We start from the raw sequence: 13282 nt of genomic DNA on the forward strand, positions 1-13282 counted from the left end.
AAATTGTGTGCATGCATGGGTGTGTGTTGGTATGTGCTAGACAGGCAAACAGAGAAACGGGTAAACAGATGGGTACTGCAGGCTCTTTACCTTCCAGGGAACTGTTGCCATCCTTCTGGTCTGATACCTGCCCATGTGGAAGGTGGGAGCTCTGGTAGATAATTAATCTTTTATGTAAAGGATGACTGCTTCATCAGGAGAAATTGTCTGATGTAGACACTTCTTCTGATGTGTGAGAGGATGAAGGTTGTGTCCCTGATCTGAATAGAGTAGGAATGGACTTTAACTGGGACCTTCCATTTCTCAAGTGATTTTCTGAACCCTTATGGTAGGAGTTGTAGGCAGGTAAGGCACTATCTGAAGAAGTGCACCTGGTCTTGGTTTTGTCCCCATGAGTATCAAGGAAGCTTCTGAAACGGTAACAAAAAATGGGGAGCAGGCCAAGAGCTTCCCATGCAGTTCTAGTTCTGTAGTCATTGCATGTTTCTCTTCTGTGTGCTACTTGTACCAAAGAGGATGACAAAGTTATTTGAACAAATCATCTGTACTTGAGCCAAGGATAACAAACCAGTCCAATAGCTTCCAAAGTCAGGGTTTAATAAGGAGATGAAAGTGTCTAATGAAAAAGTTTTGATGAGGCAATGCTGAGGATCCAGCTCAGCAGCGCTGTTTGAATTCGAAAGAAAGCCCTGTACCCAAAATCCTGTGATTAGCGTTATGACAGCTGCTGCTTTCTGTGGGGTGAGACTCAATCCTGCAGTCAGAAATAACTAGAGCTAAAATTAAGTAGCATTTACCATCTGTTTTTCTAAGAAGCAGAGGCTTGTGGTCACTTTTTTTAAAACAAGACAGTGGCTGGTAAAGGCTTAAGAGATGAGCTGTGCTGTGTCCTTGATAAGTTAATGCTTCTTAAAATTACACTGAAATTATTAAAGATGAAGGTAGAAAAGATTTGATTGTTGACATCAGCTTGTCCTTTCTTATAAATAGGAGAAAACGGGGCCTTTTAGTTATTTATTTATTTTTTTACAGTGCTCCTGCAGCCTGTAAAGGTTATTTCCTGGCTCATGAGAAATCCTTGACAACCTTTGATGCTTCCAGCTTTCTGCAGCTCATTGCTTCTGTTCTGTGCAGTTTACATGTAGCCCTGCATAGAGGCAGCCTGCTTGGCTTACAGATGTAGTGCTGTATAGCATCTGCGTATATGATCTGCTCATTATATTCATTTGTTTGAAAGGCCAGTGTAGTTTCCGGTGTGGCTAAATCATATTGACTGCCAGGAGAATCACTGAAACCTTTGAGGGCTGCCAGGAGCCTATGCTGCTTTCCTGGGGATCAGCAGAGAAGTGACCTTTCACTTGAGATTTTAAATTTCTGCTTTAGGAAAATACTCCGAGTTTTTGCTGAATGCCCCTTACCCCCATCCCTTGTTGTGGTTGGATTTTGGTAGTGTTGACTGATGTGGTACCCATGCGGTTCAGAGGGCTAGTGTGGCCCCCTTAATTGAGGCTCAGCTCGGAGAGGTGATCTCAAGCCAGAAGGGGGTGGAGGGAGTAGCAGACACCTGGAGGAGATACAGTACCTAAAGCTGTCAGAGATCTTTCCAAGGCATCATTTTCTGTGCCTGTAGTTATGCCTGCCTTGTGCTGTGCAGCTTCACAGTTGAATCATTTAGGCCATTTGCAAGTTTTACCTTAAAACTTAAGCGTTTCCCAGAGTCTCTGTAGTGGGTCGAGGTGGGGGCAAATGCTGTTTGTGAGCAGAAGAGCATTCCCCGTTTCCTGTCTGGTGCTCGGGCTGCTCGTACGAGTTTTGCTGGTGTGTCCGAGAGAGGTCTGCCATGATGCAGCGTGCCAGCGGGAGCAGGCAAAGCAGCCCAGGCTACACATACAGGAAAGGTTTTGCCAGGGACCAGGCTGGATTAAGTGGTTACTCCCTGGCCTGCACTCAATTTCCTGCCTCTTTTTGTCTTCTCTTATTGCAAGCTGCCGCTGACTGATCCGTGGAATTAAATTATCTGGCTCTAGAGAAAGGTGTTTTGCACAGATCTCATTTAGAGAGCGGGCAGACAGTTATGGCAGCATTACTGGGGAAGATGTTCCTTGTGGGCGAAGGGAAAAGGGCAAGAAGAGGGCCTGCAAATGGGCAGGTGGAGAGCAGGGTAGGATTAGTAATACCCTGTGTAGGATTCACCATGACTATAACGTGTTGTGCAAGCTCAGCTCTGTTCTAGCAGTAAAATGCCCCCTTGCGTGGGTGACTTATTCCACGTCAGGATCTGGAATAAACCTTACAGCAAAGCCACTGTTGCTGATGAAAAGTTGGAGGTGGGTCAGAGGAGGTTAGGGTTTGCCCGTCTAGTTATAGCCATAATCTTTTTAGGTATGTTTGGGTTTGTGAAGGCGTGAGCTGAAAGACATTCTTTATTGTGGCTTTGCCGACTTTAATTAAAACATTTATTGGGTTCTTTCCGGAAATGTACCTGTTGCTCCATCCTGACTGATTTGTTTTCATTGCTGTCTCCATGGACTGGTTTGCAGGTTCTGTTTTTTGTCCCCGTGTTGTGGGTCAGCTTCCTGTTTGGGCTGCTGTTTCTCTGTCTGCTTAACAGTGGTAAGTGAATATGGGGGCAGAAAGCAGGGAAAAAGCCCTCAGCACTTGTTCAAACACAGTGTGAAGAGGTTCTGGAGTTCAGCAGGCTTTGGGAAAAACCCTGGCAAATGTATATTCCTGAGAGCAATTGCACGGGAACTGTGGATGATTTTGAAAACATTTTGTCATTTCCTTTCTATCTCGTGGGACTGCTTTGAAGACCTATGGAGTGTACGTTTTCTTAGTAAATCTCTAAAAACCTGCAGGCAGGCCTAGCGGTACAGGGAAATGGAGGATGATGAAGTAAGAACGTTTATGTTGAGGGGAATATGCTTATATGCGCGTTGATGGTTGCTTTGTGAACCTGCGTGTTCTTCTGACAAGCTGCTGAGGTGTGAAACCTTCCTGTGCTTTGGCCAGAAGGTGAAGATGACTTTCTCAGGGAACCTCTTGTAGAGAAAATGCTGCTTTTGAAATGCTTGTGTCTGTTCTTGCCCTTCAGCAGGCAGCAGCAGGCCAAGCGAGGCACTTACTGAGCTGTGGAAGAGACAATGGTAGCGACCCCTGGCTAGGGTCATCCTTGAATTTCCAGCTACCACACAAAGTGCTTGTTCCCTTCCCTGGCCCCCACCCCCACGTAACAGCTGGGAGACTCTCTTACTGCCTCCTCCGATGTCACTGTGCCCAAATTAACATAGGTTTGGCCGTCTCCAAGCGTCGGTCCCTTGTCCAGTTGCCACCGCTCCGTGTGCACTCGGACTGCCGGCGCTGCTGGTCTGCGGATGCGTGTGACAGAGCTCTGCGTGCCGAAGGGCCCAGAATGGCTGGGCTCCTGTGTAAAAAGCGCCGAAAAGCAGGTACGAAAGCTTACGTTTGCAGCAAGAATGCATTGCTCAGCTGTTGGTGTAGGACATGGGCTTTCTGTAACCAGGGTTCGCTCTGGGCAGCAGCCTCTGGGAGGCTTCCTCCTGAAGCAGCAGTGCTTTGCCTTTAGCAATTGGAGAGCGTGTTTTGATCCTGTGGAACTGGGCCAGCCACATTGCACTTGAAGACCAAGCGTAAGGGTCTTACGTGGCTGCTCTTGTGATGAGGCACTGCTGAGGGAGGGGGCTTAATGCACAAATCTATATGAATGTTTTCTTTCAGATTAGCAAATTACTCAGAAACAAGGTGTTAGGAGGAATATGGAGATCATTTTGATATTTTAAAAAATGAACGTGTATATGACATTGAACTTTAGGGACTGAAAACAGTTCAGCTGCTTTTAAGAGCAGTCTGGCTTAAAATGTATGCAGTATCTTGTTTAGATAGCCTACACTGAAGATAGTACTGTGTGTTCACTGCCCCATGGACCTTACCAGCCCCCTTGTATGTCTGCAAAGCATTCAGTGCAGCAGTGACCTGAGCTGGCTGGACACTTGGCACTCCCTAATGCTGTAATAATGAAAGGGGAGTAACATCTGGGAGGAAGGTTGGTACTTTCAAAAGGAGTGTGGTTTAAATGGGATGTAGGCAACTATAGTCATCACAGTGTTGTAAATATCTTCACCTGCAATGTTTGGTTTTCACACAATTTTATTGGTGCTTCTTGTGGCCGCATTCCTTTTGGAATCACAGTGCAAGAGCTGCTCGAGTGAGAAAGCTCTAATTGGCACCATACAAATAGCTCTGGATAACATGCTGAGAGAGCTGTTTCGGTCCGTTGCATGAGGCCTCTTAGCTCCCTAGCTTTCATTTGAAAGTTTTTCCAAAATATAAGAATGAATGCGTAAAAGGGACAATTAAGAGTTTCTTTAAAGATGGCACCTACTCCGAAGGTTAAATCTCAGTCTGCAGCACATGTGTGCTGTATACAATTGTGAATGCTGTTCTGTTCTCTTCTCTTTGCGAAAGGTACACAGCACAGAAAACAAACTGCTGGTTACTGCCAGACCCCTTCCCGCAAGCTCTGTGCCATATTAATTCTAACCAGCCACTCTGACGTGGTTCATGAGGCGTTAGATCTTAGTCTATGAGACTGGTGTTTGTTTCTTGCTTAAGAACAGCATTTCACAGCTGAGGATTTTTGTTGTGCATAATATCATGCAGTAAATCTTGGAGCTGCCATTAAGAAGTGTGGTAATTTGCTTGAAGCATCTTTTCATGTATCTGTGAGAAAGGAAGTGGGGATTGTAGTGGGTTGTTAGTCCCTGTACTCCTCTCAGGCAAGAGAATCTCTGTTTTCCCCCCTCTGCAGAGCAGGAGAGAAGGCAAGTACTGACGGAGGATTTGGTAATGTTTGCACACTGCCTGCAAATGATTAGCCTGTGGTTGGATTTTCCAACAGGAAAGGGGAATAATGACTGTTCTTGAAGGAAGTGCCTGTTGGGATACTGTGACTCTTAGGTAACTCCTTCTTCCTCCAGAGAAGCTTACTTTGCAGATTTTCTGGTTATTCATCTGGCAATCCTTGCTTTTCTCCTGAAAGAGTATCAGACTTCAACTCCCTCTCCCAAAGGGGACTGAAATACCACAAATACCACCACAAAAGATCTTAGCCCATGCTGATACAGCACTGTCACTGAATAGAAGGGGTTTATTACTGTCTTTGTAGCTCCTAGTTCAAATGCATGTATTTCAGTAGTCTGACTTGCAAGAAGTAATTGTTAGCTGAGTTTACAGAATGTAAAAGCATTATAGCAATGCTAGTGCTTTTCTTATTGACAAACTCTACATAGATACTAAACAATTACTCAAAAGTTTTCCTCAAATTCAGCTCCTCCCATGTTGTGGAAGGTAGGGAAGTATTTTAGTATACATTTTACTGATGCAGGGTACTTGACTGACTTCACCAAATCGGAGTTGTAGGTTTCGGATAAGAGCTTGGAATCACAGATTCCAGATTTGTGTTCCCCTGACTATGCTGCATCTGTCTTTTAGCCAACAGCAGTGCTAGAATTAAATACATTTTCATCCTTATTTGATAAGTCTCCCCAGGATTCTTTGAGACTTTTTAATAAGATCAATAGCAAACAGTAGTTGCTGTGGTGGAGCTGTCGGAAAAGGAGTTTGGCTGTACAGTTTGCTGTCTGCTCTAGATCTGGGGCATCCTGCAAGTGGGGCTCACATCCTTTCTTTTTGGAGAAACAAGCACTCAGAGGTTGCTCTTACCACAGAATTGAGTCGCTTGAAAATATTTTCATCTGGTAGTCTGGTGACTTTAGTTTAATAAGCTATAAAAGGATGTTACATTGATATTATTTTCCGCTGCAGCTGCAGTTCCTAATTCCATTAACTGTGGGCCCATTTTCAAATGGGCCTAACAGATGTTTTCTCTTATTATTAATACCCTCTTCTACCTTACATATCTTGCAAACTTTGCATTTATTGCACTCTTTCTATTTTTTCTTCTTTTTAGTGAGCGACCTGCAAGAAGAGGGTAAAAATGCTATCAACGCACCAATGAACCCCAGCACCGTGGACATTCATCCAGAAGATACGCTACTAGGTACAGTATTCATGCTACAGGCCTAGACTCACTAGGTATTAGTGAAGATCGCTGTGGTCCCATACCCATTGCTTTACTGTGGAATATAGATTGCTCAGCTGAAATCGAGAGAATTGAGTATGAACTGTTGCATGGCAGATGTAGAGTAGAAGGGCTAAAAGGGAATTTAAAGAGCAAAATGCCAGCTCTGCTCTTAAACTAAGTAGATTATAGGAAATTATAGTGAAGTGGCAGAGCACTTGAGTTCTTCTGTGGTTATCGTGAAAGCAAAAAGTCGGCAACTGTGAAAAATTAGATGGAAAATACTGCTGAATTTGTCTGCTTAATTTACTTCATTCCTATTAACCCGTTGTCCCAAGTGCATCTCAGTCTTTGTTTATCCTCGCAGATATCCTTCTGCGGTAAGATAGTATCTTCTCCATACATAGATAGGGAACTGAGGTGCAAAAGCACCAACATACAGCAAGTCTACAGCAGAAATGCATGATATGGTTCCTAGGCTCTCTTGGAACCCTTAAACCACCTAATCTCAGTATAGATACTACAGTGTTGTTAACTAATGGATGCCATGTTCTGCCTTTGATTGTTGCTGACGCTTTGCAAATTGACTGTACGGCAAAATGAGATCTGATACTGAATGAACAGATGAGCATTTAGGCTGGGAAAACAACGATTAAATGTTATAAGGACAGAAGTTTATAAGGCAATGGACGCCTTATAGAAAGGAGGTAAATTTTCAAATTTTTATTTCTTTTTTCCCCCCCCTCATGTATCAAATCTTGTTCAGGGTTGCAGTTTGCAGATTTTTGGGGTGTGTATTGGGTGTCACTTCCTTACAGCTAGACTGCCTGACTCATCCCAGGGAGTAATGAGGAAGTAAAGGAAAGAAAGAAAAAAAAAAAAGGAGAAGAATAATTCATGTTTCTTCCTAGGTTTGTGGAAAATTGTCAAGCGTGTTCAGATAGCAGGGACTTTTTTTTTCATACAGAGGCCCTGCAAAATACCGAATCCAGATGTTTGGGGGAGATGTAACACGACCCAGTTAGACTGTATAGTCTGTCTTGTACCTATGATGTGTGAATCTCATGTTTCTCATCTAACAGCAATGAAGTCTAGCACTGTAACGGTGGTCAATGTGGTTTGGTCATTGTGCAGATTTTAAAGGGTTCCTCTGCGCCAGGTGACTCGTGTGACCTGTGGTCGCATCAAAACCCCTCCTTTGTTGTCATACTGGAAGGAATGTTGACATCCAGCAATGCAGTACCGCCAAGAAATGCTTAATGTAATTGAAAGCTGCAAATGGCATAACCGTATCAGTGCAGTGATCCAGCGGGGTTTAATTAGTTTTTCTGAGAAGTGGATCCAAGCAGAGTGCTGCAATGTGGCTATGATACTTTCAGGATTGAAGCTTGGCACCCTCAATTCAGCAGAATTAGGGTTACCAGCACATTCACACTTGGCTTTGGTATTTGAACATGGTGTTGCTTTTAGGGAAGGGTAAGTGTGTCTGGCTTCCATCCACGCGAACTCGAGGGAAACACAAGCAGGCTGGGCTACCTAAGTGAACTGCATGGGATACACTGACTTTATCAGAATTCAGAGATTTCTTCCACATAAAGCTCAGGCAGGTAAATGCTTGTGTGTGATTGGCCATTGACTTCAAATAAACATCATTTCCCTATTGGCTGTCGAAACTCTCTGCTAAAGATAAGCATTTGCAGAAACCATGGATTTATTTTAGCTGAAGAGAAGTGGATCTCCTCACATAGCTGTGATACCATCATCTATTCCTTTGTTCCTGTTGTGTCGTAGCCAGGGTGTGCTCTCCACTTAAAGGAACTAACTTAGATCACAGCTTATCACAGCTATCGCAGATCTAACTTAGGCCACAGCTATCACTTGGCTGCTAAAGGAACTGAAATGAAGGGTGCAGGGAGAGGTCTACTCCTTGAAAGCAAGCACCAGAATTTAAAATACCAGACTTGCTCCAGCTGCTTCCTAAATATTGCTGCCCTTATCTACGGTAGAATTTAAACATGCATTTGATGCATGCATCCTTGTGCGCTGTTATGGTAAAGACAATCTAGCCAAAGGATGTTTAGCTCAGTCAGATTAACAACTAAAGTTCACTGCTGGTATTTCTGTGTCAAATCATCCCTTGTGATAATTAATCTTTACATGCATGCTTCTTGTGGTTGTCCTGCTTGCCATTGGAGCATGTTTCTCACATCTTTCCATCTCACAGCAATAGAAGAAATAAAAGACTGTACCCCTGAGAAATCTACTTCATGTCCTTCCTCCATGCCCAAATATAAATGATGTAAATTGAACTCATTTTCAGTACAGGTTAACTGCAGCTTAAGCAATCCATGCACTCAGGGCAGCATACTTGTGACCCTGTGATGTGCCTAGTTTCAGGGAACAGGAGAAGAGAGGCACAGACCATTACCCCAAGTCTCAGCTGTTGTACCGAGTGTAGTGCCAAAAGTTTGCTGGACTCTTCAAGATGGTGTTATTTGGGAAGGGTTGTTTCATGGTTGTTTCAAATATGAATTAAATACAAATCGAGAGCAGGAAAAATTAACTAACTGCAGGTTTTGGCATGGTAATATTAATATGCAGCACTTAGTGTTGAGGACGGTGATTTTCCTGGTGTATTCTGCATAAAGAGGATTTGAGCTAAGGAAGGTCAGTGGAGACAATCTTTATTTTAGGGAAGTTAGGCTTGTGTAATCTTTCTGTGTGTCTCTGAAAAAACATGTCTAACACTTTGATCATTGGATATTCCCTTGCAAGGATAATGACTAGGCGCTGTCATTTCTTAGTCAGCTGCCAGCCCACTTCATGAATAGTAATTGTTGCATTATTCTCAGCAGTGTACGTTTGGGGTGGATCTAACTAAAGTTTCCTGTTTTACTTGGACAGAGGAGAATGAGGAACGCACCATGATTGATCCTAACTCAAAAGAAGACCCCAAGTTCAAAGAACTAATCAAGGTAGGAAATCAGTATTTCATCCATTTAAAAATCTTTAAATAGTGAGCCAGCGTCATTTGCAAGCTGGTTACCAAGAGTACAGTTGAGGAGTAAGAGCTCATTACTGAAGTATATCTGTGAAAACTGAGGTCACCAACACGGATGAAATTGGGTAAGGCTACAAGCAACAGCAACAGAAACAAGAAAAGGGTGAATGATGTCAGAGTTCCTGTGGTAGTTATGGAGTGAAGCTCCATGATCCATTTATGTTCTTATGATTATCAAAGTGAGGATCAACGCTTAGCTTGAATCTAGCTGCAGTCACCATTCTTCTCAGTGACACATGAACCTAGGCTCCCTATCATGACGAGAACAGGGAAGGAGTCTAGGAAAGCAATAGTGAGATTTCAGGAAAGGAAAGAGTAGGACTGAAATGAACAAGGGAATGGTAGTGGAGATGTAGAGGGAGATCTCTGACATTATAGGAAGGTGGTAAATGAGATTCTTTTTGTCCTATCTTCTGTTGTTGCTTAAAAAAAGAAGCAAAAGGAAAAAAGGACACTTCCAGTCATGAGAATTTTTCTGCACACAGATGCAGGCTTATCTGCCCTCAGTTCTCATACTGAATGGCATCACGGTCTCTCCGAGCATAGACAGAGACCAACAGAAGAGTAAGTTGATCAACTGCCTTAGCTAATCATGTGCACTTCCAGCCCATTGTATATGTCAAGAAAAAGGTTAGGTTAATGAATGAATGATTTGCTGTCTCACAAGAACTTGCTAACTCATGACTTGGTAATTCAGTTGCTCACAAGTTCTTAAACATGAGTTTATTCTGGTTATCTTCCACACAATTCTCATCACTTTTACTGTGACAACGGGTAACTCGACATTTATAAAAAGACCTTGCCTGTGCTCTTCTTGAACTTCTTTGAATTATTGGTCTTAATGGCTTATTAGAGCAGAGAGTTCAGTGGGCGTTTCAGTTCTGTTGGTCAGGATGTGGAAAGAAGCTTGGTTTCGTTTGTTTGCAGTGGCTCTGCCTCTCATATTTCTTTCTCTTTGATTATCCCTTTATTCATATCCTGTGTGGCTGGGAGGTTGAAAGTCCCTAGTTTACCTGTGTGCAAGGAAATGGGCCAGATTGTCCAGCATCTATATTATCACTGGAGATACCTGCCCAAGGTGTCAGGGATGACCGTGTTCCCAGCTGCACTGACATGAGATGTGGCTTCGGGCCTCAGGAGTGCTCACAGGTTGTGCTGTGTATGATGAAGGGTTTGATCCTGAGAGACTAGTGTTTAGGAGAACCATTTCGATGTGGTTGAGTGGTTGAGGTTAACACAGCGAAAGCTTGAGCAGGAAGAGAAGTGCTGGCAGTTCTGAATAACTACAACCTCTTTCCAAAAAGCTTTTGTGCTTGCCTTTTACTTCCTGCTACATTTCCTATGGATGAAGAGTTTTTAAAAAATTGTTTTTGTTAGAAACCACAATGTAGCTATGGTTAAGTGGGTCTGAAAACTTTGGATGATGTATACCCGCTCCGAGCAGGGGGATGGGCTGCTGCACATTCCTTTCTGGAAACCTTATGTGCGCTATGTACGAACGTACGCTTCACAGAACACCTCAGCAAACTCTTGACTTTGTACATCTTTAAAATAAGCTCGCTGAGCTTTTATTAGCACTGCAGTAGCATGGTTAGGATTACAAAACCACATCCAACCCAGTTTAGCAGGGAGCTATGCTCAAGTTTCTTTGTTATTCTAGTTCACCTGGAATATATTGTGGTTTTAAATTAGGTGAATTTGCTCATTCTTTCTTTGTTAATACCCAAATCCATTAATTCTCTCGAAAGATACAGTGGTCTCACACCGCTCTTTCAAAACATGCTGTGGTTTCCTTGCTAGTGGAGCAGAGACTTTACCATGAATAATTCAGCAGAACCAAAGTGGTTGCAGTGAAGGAACCCAGTGCGCTCTCTGATGTGGGAGACGTGATACTGAGATTGCATTTGCTTTGTTGAAGTAAATTGGAAACTCTGCTGTTGAATTTAATGCGAATTGGAGCGTCTTCCAGGGATATCATACTTTAGCAAGGTTAATATTTTTTGGTTTTAAAAACCTGAAAACTTTTCCAAAAGGAATGAAAATCAGAGCAACATCAGCACGTGTCTGAGTGCTACACTGCGTTGCAGAATCAGGCTCTGGTTCACTCTGCCAGGACACACTTGTGTGAAGTGCGAGTAACGTATTACCCATTAGACTAGAGTAGCCGGTGCAAGAAACAGCATCTGACTAGGAATTATTTCCTCAGAGTCATTATGCAAGGAGAGAAAGATGTCCTGTAGAGTGCCTACTTGAAAATGATCTGATTTAGGTAGTTGCCAAACATTTGCATACCTCTCATCAGGTGAGAGTTTTCAGAGCGATTTAGCCGGAGACACATTCAACTTTATGTTGGTGTCAATCTGTAAACCAGGGAGGGGTTTGAAGTATGTTGGCAAAACTGTTTTATACCATGGAATTTGAGTAACTCCAAAAAAAAAGGAGCAATTTATTCCTTGTTTTGTGTTCTTCAGTGGTTAATGAACCTTTCCCAGAGCCCCAGTGCTGGAATAGAACTGGCCATGTGAAGTGCTACCCCTGTAGCTTTGCCCCGCAGAGCTTGAAATCAAAGGTCTCCGTAGTCTAGCAAGGAGTGAGGAGTGGGACAGATTGAGGTTTTTATAGTTCAGAATGGTTCTGTGTTTTGTCTCCTCAGGGATGAATGTGATAATAGCAGCAATAGTGTCTGGTGCCTTTTAAATTTGGCAATGTCTATTAGTTTCACTGGTGCCAGCCCAAATCTCTTTCGACATCAGAGGTAGAAGAGGTGCCAACAGTTTGCCAGCACTGATTTTGAGCGTTTCTGTTCTCCTGTCAGTCACGTACAGTCAGGGTAAATGGAAACACGGTGAAAAAGGAAGCAAGGCTATCTGATGCTGACATTGCTTTAATATCTCTTTGTCTCTACAAAATAGTTTTCATTTGTGCTAGCCTGATGCCAGAGGAATTATATACGTAGTGGATTGATCAGTGCAAGCTTTTGTGAGTGTTTGGAAGTGATTAGGAAAGGGCTGTTTTAGCTCTGGAGAGACAGACCGTATAACATTGTGGTAATGCAGAAAGACCGAAAGGAAAAAAAAAAAAAAAAAAGAAACCATTTCTTAGTCTTACCAAAGCAGATACACACTGAATCCCCCTTGTTGAAGGCTGTGCGGTTGGGGATGCTGAAATAGATGGTTTAAATGTTCTTGTACCTAAGAAAATGATCAGGAACTAGAACTATGACTTAAAAAGTATTGTTTGTTATAATTGATGGTATTGTAAAAATAGTTTACCATAAATTGTCAATGTGAAGTGATGTGTTCAGATAAGTTCCCTTTATGGCCAGCAGCCTTTTTTTTTTTTTTTTTTATCCCTCCCACTGCATTTGGCTTGTATGTAATCAAATACAGTTTGGTATGTGGCTGAGGAGATACTTTTAAGATGAGCAGTGTGAAATTTGCTGGAAGACTCAAAGCTGAAAGTTCAAATCAGAAAATGAGAGATGAGTTGCACTTTATCTATATCTGTATATCTATATCCAAACATACATTTACACACAGATATATAAAGTAATTAATTTACAAAATCTGTTTCTTATACCTGAAATGTTTGAGCTTCTCTTATTCATTGTCCAATATTTGCCAAGTGAGAAGCGTATAACTAAAATTCAGTATTTGAATTTCAAGCTTGGGCTATTTTGTGATTGGACATGAGGTGTCCTGGGATACACTCTTTGCTGTTATTTGCTTCAGTTATTGGTAATGGTTAAAATCAAGTTTGTCATCTGCGTGTTACTGTGAATTTGTTTAAAATTCAATGTCTGCTAATATCTTCTAAAATTCCCTTAGTTTATCCATGTCACTAATTCTAAAGAGTATTGGGGGTTCTTCTAGCTCTCTTTTGAATACTTTCACAGATCAGGAGGCTGATACATTTGTGTGTTCCATGTTGTGCACAGATGTTTCTTTGTGTATTGCATGTAATGGTGGAAGGAATTTTTTTTTCCTTCTGGTATTTTTTTTTTCCTGGACCAATTTTATGGCTTGTTTAGATTCACTGTGGTGAAGAGAAAACCAAAACGAAGCTGTGGAGTTTTGTGCCCTTTCGGTAAGGTTTCGCATGTCACCAAATCACATCTTGCT

General features: G+C 42.4%; 1 protein-coding gene across 2 annotated transcripts in view; it reads left to right on the forward strand.

The window, feature by feature from the left end:
* PARVB (parvin beta) overlaps positions 1–13282 on the forward strand; it is a 69976-nt gene that overhangs the window by 18843 nt on the left and 37851 nt on the right. For both annotated transcript variants that reach the window (XM_068951266.1, XM_068951276.1), the window contains exons 2-3: positions 5990–6079; positions 9005–9075. In XM_068951266.1, coding sequence (XP_068807367.1) covers positions 5990–6079; positions 9005–9075 — 161 coding nt within the window. The remainder of the gene's footprint in view (positions 1–5989; positions 6080–9004; positions 9076–13282) is intronic.

This window comes from Struthio camelus, chromosome 1 (genome assembly GCF_040807025.1).
Source record: "Struthio camelus isolate bStrCam1 chromosome 1, bStrCam1.hap1, whole genome shotgun sequence".
NCBI classification, from domain to species: domain Eukaryota; kingdom Metazoa; phylum Chordata; class Aves; order Struthioniformes; family Struthionidae; genus Struthio; species Struthio camelus.